Raw genomic sequence first — 9319 nt, forward strand, 5'->3', positions numbered from 1 at the left:
GTATGGGAGGCCCTAACAAAAATTAATAAACAGATTAATATACTAAACTAAATGAGTGAAAAAAGTTATATTATTTGGAAGGTGTTCAGAGAATCGTGGGACGACACTGCGCTTGTGGATAGTCATAGGAGGGATTAAGGGAGTTAGTGACGGAGTTTGGGAAGGTAGGAGAGAGTTGAAAGTAAATGTGGGTAAAAGTAAGGTAATGAGATGTATTAGGGGAGAGGATGGCAGCGAGTTGGAATTAAGTCTTAAAGGAGAGAGGCTGGAGGAAGTGTATTAGGTATTTTGGGTCACATTTGGCAGGGAAAGGAGTAGCGGTGGAAGTAAATTGTAGACAGAGAAGCAAGTAAATGCCATGGGTGATTAAAAAGTGTTATGAGAAACAGGCATTTGGGGATGGATGCAAATATATAAAGGGGTGATTGTGCCGACGGTACTGAATGGGATAGAGACATGGAATGTGAGGGTAGAGAGGAAAAGTTGAAATGTGCTTGAGATGAAATGTCTGAGTAGTGTGGTAGGGATTACAAGGTTGAATAGAGTGCGAAACGATGAGGTGAGGAGGAGAACGGAGGTGGAAAAAGAGATGGCAGATAGGGCTGATGATAGAGTACTGGGAGGGTTTGGGCACATGAAAAGAATGAATAAAGAAATATTAGTAAAATATGTGTAGAAGGCAGAGATGGAGGGAGTGAATTGGAGGGGACAACCAAAAATGAGAAGGATTGATAAGGTGAAGAGGGCGTTGGGCAAGAGGGAAATGTCTGTTGAGCAAGGAAGGGAGAAAGCAAGGGATAGGGGTGAGTGGAGAATGGCTGTGTATAGATTATACTATTATACAAGGAAAGGAGGGGTGGGGGATGGGAGTGGTTATGTGTGAGTGATATATTGGCGCAGCCCGAAGGGATTTCTTCCCGTCTTTATTTTTTTCTGCATGAGAAGACGGAAGCTGGGAGTGTGTGTGTGTCGCCGATTAAGTGAAGTGGCCTTGTGGATGTGCTGTGTCTTGCATCTGACCCGTGGTAGTGGTTGGGATACGGGGATAACCTGTCACCCATAAGGAGCTAAGATGAGAGGGAGGGAATGTGGCGGATGATAGTGGGTACTTGCCTTTTGATTTGGCTACCTCCCTGGTAAGGGTGAAAAAGCCCTTGGTATAAAAACATATAATTAAGCATAGCTTTCCTCATAGATGCACCTAATTTGGGGGAAATGGGAAAAATAGTCCAGGGAACCAATATAGTTGAATTTAGGGTACATTTTGATAAGTAGAAGTATCAATTTTAAGACTACTATACAGAAAATTAGCACTGACAAATAAAATACGATCGTAACGACATCTGTTAGTGAGCGAAACAAGTTATCTTGAAAGCTGTAGAAGAATTCAGTGGTATGGGGAGTTAAACTTATATTTTTCAGACAGTAGCGAAATGGCAATTGTAGTGTGGTGAAGGTGTAAATTGAGAATTTAAAGATTGAGCACCAAGAAGTGACGACTGCCTAAAACCCATAAGTTGTGTATGTTATGTGTGTGTAGCCAAATTCAAAATAGGACAACTGAGTGAGAATATATGACGTATATAACCTGGAACTGTCTTAATTTAAAACATATGAATGAACAAGAACTTGAGATTATAAATGATAAGTATAAACAGTACAACAAGAACACGATGATGTGAACAGGTATACTTTTATAGGCCCACGAGCAAGAAATATCTGACACTTGATTGATGGCGGAAAGTTAACCCCAAGATTTGAGTTGAAGAATTGCTCTACTTCCTACTACTGTAAGTTAAGGATTGCAATTTCAAGTTTCCCAGTTAAACTGTTTTGGTTTTATACTAATATAGTATATTAGGTAAAATACCAGAATCACTTAAGCACCGATGATAACATGAAACTTACTTTGTTCATACTCCAATACTCAATAACTTATTATAATGTAACCTGACCTAGCACAACCATTTCATAAAAGTATATATATCATTCAAATACTAAAAAGAAGTGAAAAAATGTGTTTGTTATGCTGATGTAGAACTTATACTTGGAGAGTTATGTGATTTCCATTTATACGAGTGCACAATTTCTGGTGTTTACAAGGTTGTGGCATGACAATAAATTCTGGTATCACTCAAACACATTTTGGTATTTTTTTTAGTTGTACACACCTACATGATATAGCAATAGAAAATTAATTATTAATTTTGTAAGTTATAGTACATAAGTGTAATATGCGGTTTTTGTGGTGTTAATAATACAGTTGCTAAAACAAATTTACTAATGAACACAGTTGCGGTGGTTGAATGATAAGCCATTTTTGTTTTGATAAATGCTGAGGTTAAAGAAATGAAAAGATGATAAATTCATCTATTCTAACCTAACCTAACTTAACCTACCTAACCTAACTTACCTAACCTAACCTACCTAATCTAACCTAACCTACCTAACCTACCTAATCTAACCTAACCTTCCCAACCTAATTAACCTAACTAATCTATGGAACCTAACTTATATTTAGTAATTTGGTACCTCAAATTCTAAAGATCATCCGGGTTGTCCTTGATGTCATGGATGTTAACGGCCTGCTTATTATTGTACCTTGGACATTTAACAGAGAACGGCAGAACCCCTTGTTCTCTCTAAAGTCCATGGAAGCCCTATTGTCTTTGTAACAGTGCTTATTAACATCACCAGTAATTGGAGAATACCTGGTCCACAATGTGAAATCCATTGTCTAATTGACAGTGGACTGGACAGGGTACCTGAATGAATTTTATTTGACAAGACATTTTAGATGTTTATTTCTCTTTCAGGGAATTATGGATGTGATAAAAAAAGAAAACCTTGGAGAACAGGTTGGAAATGGAAACATTGATAAGGAACATTGTGACGGTGAAAGTGGAGAGGAAGAAATATTCAAGAAGCCACAAATTATAAAGAGTGAAGGAGATGGTGTGGAGTTCAAGAAACCAATTTTTATTTCAAAGATTGTAAGGACAAAGATTGTAAAAGACAAAGAGAATAAGTCCAAGGAACCTGTCAAAGAAGTAGATGTCAAAACAGAGGAAACCGCTCCTGAAAAATCACCTGCTCAACAATTGAAAGAAAAAGAATCGTCCATACCATACAAAGTAAGCTGTCAAATAAAATTAAGTTGTTTGAGGTCAATGAATGATGAATTTATGTTTTGTTATGTTGATATCATGCATTGGTTTTGTTGAATATTTTTTCAATGTTTTATTCTTCTATATATTTACATGTTTTTATTTTATTCATTTGTATTTAAATATACAGTACACACTTATACCAAAATGCCTTTTCCTTCTTATAAAGGGATTATATTTTTCTAAATCTTGCATCTTTTAAGGAACCACCATGGAGTGGGGTGCCAAAGGAGAACTACAGCTTTGAAGTTTTGAAAGGAGGAGTTATTGTTGACACCATCCAAGTCAACAAGCCCTTTATAGTGTTGGGCCGGTTAGCCCAATGTGATGTGCAAATGGAACATCCTTCAATATCAAGGTGATGTTTATTCACAATATCTTTTGAGATCTGAGAAATAGATGACAACTAAGTTTTTAACATGTGTTAATGAGATTCCAGATGTTGAATGAAAGGATTTTGTATCTGAATGTTTTACAGTTTTCTGTGATATTTCAAGCATATTTGAAATAGTCACCCTTGTGCATTTTATGTGTCGTAGACATACATACATACATATACCAAGGCTTTTTCCCCCTTACAAGGGGGGTAGCCCAAAAGAAAAAGGCATAAAATCATTCCCACCCATTCCATCCCTGAATACACTCCACACCCCTCCACCCTCCCTCTTATCTTAGCACCTCCTGAATGATGGGTCATCCCCGCACCTTGTCGCAAGACACAGCACATCCACAGCAAGGCCGCTTCATTAAATTGGCGACCCCCCCTCTCCGTCCCCCCATTGCATAAAATGAGAGGACGGGGAGAAATCCCTTCGGGCTGCGTCAAATTTTGCTCACACATATTACCTCACCCCCCATCCACCCGCCCATTCCACCTCATGCTATCACAACATCATCCATATACAACCATTCTCCATTCACCCCTGTCTTCTGTCCTCTCCTGTCCTTCCTCAACAGACATTCCCCTCTTCCCCAAAGCCCCCCTTCACCCTATCCATCCACCTCATCCTAGGACGTCCTATCATGTTCACTCCCTCCACATCTGCATTCCACACCTCTTTTACTAGTCTTTCTTCACTCATTCTTTCCATGTGTCCAAACAATCCTAATATTCTTTCATCAACCCTATCTCCCAGCTCCCTTTCCACCCCCGTTCTCCTCCTCACCTCCTCATTTCTCACTCTATCTAGCCTAGTAACCCCCATCATGCTTCTCAGACACCTCATCTCAAACACATTCCCCATACAGTGCTGTTGGCACAATCACTCCTTCATACAGTCTCCTCATAGCATCCATTCCCAAATGTCTATTCCTCATTACACTCTTTAATCCACCAAGGCATTTACTCGCTTCTCTCAATCTACATTCTACCTCCACTTTCACTCCACTTTTCCCTGCCACATTTGCACCCAAGTATCTAAAACTATCCACTTCCTCCAGTCGCTCTCCCTTAATGCTCACTTCCAGTCTACTGCCACTTTCACCCCTTTTACATCTCATCACCTTACTTTTACCCACATTTATCTTTAGCTTTCTTCTATCACATACTCTCCCAAACTCTGTCACCAACTTCCTCAATCCCTCCTCAGATCCTGCCACAAGCGCAGTGTCGTCCGCAAACAACAACTGGCTCACCTCCCACTTTACTCCATTTTCTTTAACCATCTCCAATCCCTTGCCCACTACCCTTGCATTTACCTCTCGCACCACCCCATCCATGTGTAAGTTGAACAGCCAGGGTGATATAACGCATCCTTGACGAAGTCCCACCGTTACCTCGAACCACTCACTCTCTCCATTTCCAATCCTGACACAAGCTCTACTATTCTCATAAAAACTCGACAGCTCCCAGAAGCTTTCCTCCTATCCTGTATATCTTCATAACCTCCCACAGTGCCTTTCTGTCTACCCTATCATAAGCCTTTTCCAGATCCATAAAAGCCCAAAAAACATCCTTCCCCTTTCCTTTAGCTTTCTCACATATCTGTCTTACCACAAAGATCTGATCTACACAACCTCTACCTGTCCTAAATCCACACTGTTCCTCACCAATTACTCCTTCTGTTCCTCTCCTAATCCTCTCAACCAAGATCCTCCCATAAGCCTTCCCAACTACACTCAACAAGCTAATCCCTCTGAAACTACTACATTCACACTTGTCCCCTTTTCCCTTGTAAAGAGGAACTATACAGGCACTCCTCCAGTCCTCCGGCACTCTACCCTCTCTCCAACAAACATTAAATAACCTCACCAACCAGTCCACCATCACTGAACCTCCCTTTTTCAGGCATTCCGCATGGCATCCATCCAGACCAGGTACCTTACCTGCTTTCATCATCTTAATAACTACCTTCACCTCATCCGTCCTTATTTCTCCTCCATTCTCCTCATTCATCACTCTCATTTTCTTTGCACTTCCCACTGCAGCAATCTTTCCTTCCCTATCCTCCTTCACATTAAGCAACTCCCTAAAATATTCTGCCCATCTTCCCCTTACTGCCTTTTCTTCCATTATCGTCTCTCCATCTGCACCTTTTACCTTTTCTTCTCTACTTGAATCGCCTCCTCTTCCTCTCTTAATTTCTTTCCAAAACATCGTTTTATTACTTTCAAAATTTTCTGTCAAACTCTTACCCCATTTCACATCTGCTCTCCTCTTTGCAACCTTTACCTTTTGCTTTACTTCTCTTTTCTTTTCTTTGTACCTCTCGTATGACTCCCTCGTCCTATTTTGTAACCAATCTGTGAAAGCTCGCTTCTTCTCTTCTACAACTTTATTTGTTTCCTCATCCCACCATTCACTACCCTTTCTTCTATTTCCCCCTGTCCTTCTTGTTCCACACACCATCCTTGCACACTTTATGACTCCCTCCTTGAACCATCCCCATTCTTCCTCCACACCCAGCTCTACTCTACCCTTTACTCCCTCCCACTCCTCCTTCAGCTTCTTTCCGTACTCCTTCTCCTTTTCCTTCTCATTCAAAGAGTTCACTCTAAGAACCTCCCTACCTTTTGTCCCTTTCCTCTTCCTCCATCTATCCTCCACTTTCAACTTACCTTCCACCAAAAAATGATCTGATATTCCCCCACCCTCTCCCCTTAGCACATGTACATCCTTAACTCTTCCTATCATAATCCTATTTACCACTACATATGTGTCATAGACATTGTCTATTAAGTAAACAGTGTAGATAACACTAATAAAGATAATGTTTTCTTGTTAAAATTTTACTAGAGAATAACAGTGGTCCTTGGGTCTTTACATAGGTCTAGGAAGAAATATTGAACTTTTCTGTGTTGTATTAGTTTGGGACAGTTCCTATATCATCAGCTTATAGTAGTAGGAAGAAAGAAGCCCAGGTTGTCAGCTCTCCTTAGATGAAAAGGAAATACAGTTGAACTAACTTGGTTCAATCTAAAAATGAAGTGTTAATCTCTTGGAGGTGAGGGTATTGACAGGCCTTGAAGATGCGTGGTAGGGAGATGATTCCATATGATGTCCATCTTGTAATACCATCACCTGTAAACCCCTGTCCTTGATCTCTAGTGCTCTGCATTTGAGAAAAGATAATGTAGAAGGTTTAGCATTTTTGATTATAAGGATGTTCCTTAGCTTAGTTAAAGACCATGTATGCTTACATGTAGTTTAAATTTTTCAGACCAAAAATAATCAATGTAGAAAGGAGGTTAATCTCCGTTTGGGTAACACTTTTATGGGTTGAAAACCATCAACAATGGGAGGGCTAGAGTAGGAGCACCTTTTAGTTGGGAATACAAGATATAGGGCTCAATGATGGGTTCCTGCTTGTAGGGGTCTTGTGAAACAGATGTAAAAGAGAACCAGCTCGGTTCCAGTTGTCTTTATATCCCTTCAACATCTTCACCTTCATTTGGAGGTCTTTCTAATTCAGGACTGGGTCCAAGATCTTCCTCTGTTAGCTTTGACTATTGTCTCTCTATTTTTCTTACAAGGAGAGCTGGCAACCAGCAAATGCACACCCCCTTCTCAAGTTAGTGAAATAGCAACAGATTTGCACAAATACAATACAGACAATCCAGCATGTTTTCTCAGAGAAAAATCCAGGGGCCAGTGCTTACTGCTGTGGATCTGTGGGGTTCCAGTCATTTGAATTTGAGGCATTGATTATAATTATTTTTACACAAAGATTTACCTGTAAATATTATTTAATTTATAATTGACTGTAAATGAAAACTTGTAATGCATCCTAGAAATGTAGCTCATCATTTTATGATTCTAATCAGCCATAGAAGACTCTTTCAACAATTTAGAATTTTTTTTCTATCAAAATCTATCTAAACATATCACATGGTATCACTTTGTTTTATAGTTACAGGTTGACTTGTGCAAAAGATTATAAGTGAATGATATATTTAGTAGTCTAGTGTTGTACACAGTTTGACAGTGATTCAGGTTTATTCATAATGTTTGGCTGTCAGAATGAATAAAGTTTTCTAACTTTTTCTTAAAGTATATGAAATATGCCACCAGATGTATGAAGTTAAATTTAATATATTTTCCTCTTACAGGTTTCATTGCATCATTCAGTACAGAGAGAAAGAGGAAGAAGGATATCCAGTAGGTCTTTATGCCTATGACCTTGACAGTACCCATGGTTCCTTCCACAACAAGCAGCAAATGAAGCCTCAAGTTTATTACAGGTTGAATGTGGGACACATACTTAAATTTGGGGGCTCAACCAGAATGTTTATTTTGCAGGTGAATAAATTGGAACAAATATGAGAGTCCAAAAATAATGTTATCATATCTAAAGCGAGGTGCACCGTATAAAAAAAAGAATGATAATAATGCATTCAACATGTCAAAAGACCTTCATAGTACCTTAATCTAAATTGATTCATCATTGCAAATCAGCACCTAGTATCAATTGATTTTCTAATGGTTAGACTGCTTAGAACCAATTGTAAATATAAGATAGGAATTGAAGAGGATCATTCCACCTACCTATTATCCCTTATTACCCATACCATCAGTACTGCTTTTGGTCTCCAGGCTGGACCAAAAATCTCTTTTGTCGTCTTCAACAATCTTTCCACCACTTTTTCCACATGAGGAAAGCTGATAACCAACAGCTCTTTTCCTACTAGCTTACTCTGTTTGGGATATTAAATGCTTAAGATTTATGCAGTCAGTAGTTTAGGATTATGGCATTCCTGTGAATCAGTCATGCATCATTTGTTTACAATTGGAGACAAATCTTCTCTCATAGAGAGAGTACTAATTTCAACTTCTGCTAGCAATCCTTTCTACTATCTATATATATATCTATATACCAATGATTTTTTCCCCCTTACAAGGGAGGTAATCAAGTCAAAAGGCACATACATGCCCACTCCTACCTATTTCACTCCCACCCATTCCACTTCCATCCACCACCCTTTCCTCCCTCTTAGCTCCTCATGGGTGATGAGTCATTCCTGTATCCTGCCCACTGCCATGGGTCAGAAACAGTGCAGCAAGACACAGTACATCCACAGCAAGGGTGCTTCACTTAGTTGGCAACCCTCTCTCAGTCCCCTCTTGCAGAAAAAGAGAAGATGGGGAAAAGTCCCTTTGACCTGTGTCAAAATGTCATCTGTACAACCACTCCCCACCCCCTCATCCTCCACCCCATCCCTTCTTTACATCACAGTATCATCTATGCACAGCCATTCTCCACTGACCCCTATATCCTGCCTTCTCCCTTCCTTTCTACTACCCTCCTATTTCTCCTTGACCACCTCTCTGATTCCAGCTCTCCTGCGCAGTATTGTCCTCAGTAGAACACGGTTACCTATCAGCCGATGGCATATAAATATACACAAATACAGCATGGAGAAGAGAACAGTATTTAATTTCAGATAGATTTGTGGGAGGACCTGTGTGGCTGTGGGTTTCTGGAAAAAAAATCAAAGCCAAAGTAATGATTGTTGATGAACAAGTGTCAGGTCCTCAAGCCCACACCTTTTTTAAGTGGAGTTGAGGGTGTTGTGGGGCTTCATTGACAAAGGGTGGGATGATCCTCTGATAACTACCTGTCGAAGCACCTCGTGCAAGTACCAATTTTTGGTGCGTAAGAAATAATATTCAGTTTCATTATGGATTTAATATATTGTTTGCACAATGGCAGTAC

At 39.7% G+C, this 9319-nt stretch overlaps 1 protein-coding gene across 1 annotated transcript in view; it reads left to right on the forward strand.

The window, feature by feature from the left end:
- The first annotated feature begins 1464 nt into the window (after nt 1-1464).
- The window catches only part of LOC143026549 (kanadaptin), a 20688-nt gene continuing 12833 nt past the window's right edge, over nt 1465-9319 (forward strand). Inside the window, exons 1-5 of the mRNA XM_076187127.1 lie at nt 1465-1521; nt 1701-1790; nt 2817-3134; nt 3371-3525; nt 7716-7905. Of these exons, the coding sequence (XP_076043242.1) occupies nt 2823-3134; nt 3371-3525; nt 7716-7905 (657 nt within the window). The 5' untranslated portion in view covers nt 1465-1521; nt 1701-1790; nt 2817-2822. The remainder of the gene's footprint in view (nt 1522-1700; nt 1791-2816; nt 3135-3370; nt 3526-7715; nt 7906-9319) is intronic.

This window comes from Oratosquilla oratoria, chromosome 6 (assembly GCF_046742065.1).
Source record: "Oratosquilla oratoria isolate Oo_2021 chromosome 6, ASM4674206v1, whole genome shotgun sequence".
NCBI lineage: Eukaryota > Metazoa > Arthropoda > Malacostraca > Stomatopoda > Squillidae > Oratosquilla > Oratosquilla oratoria.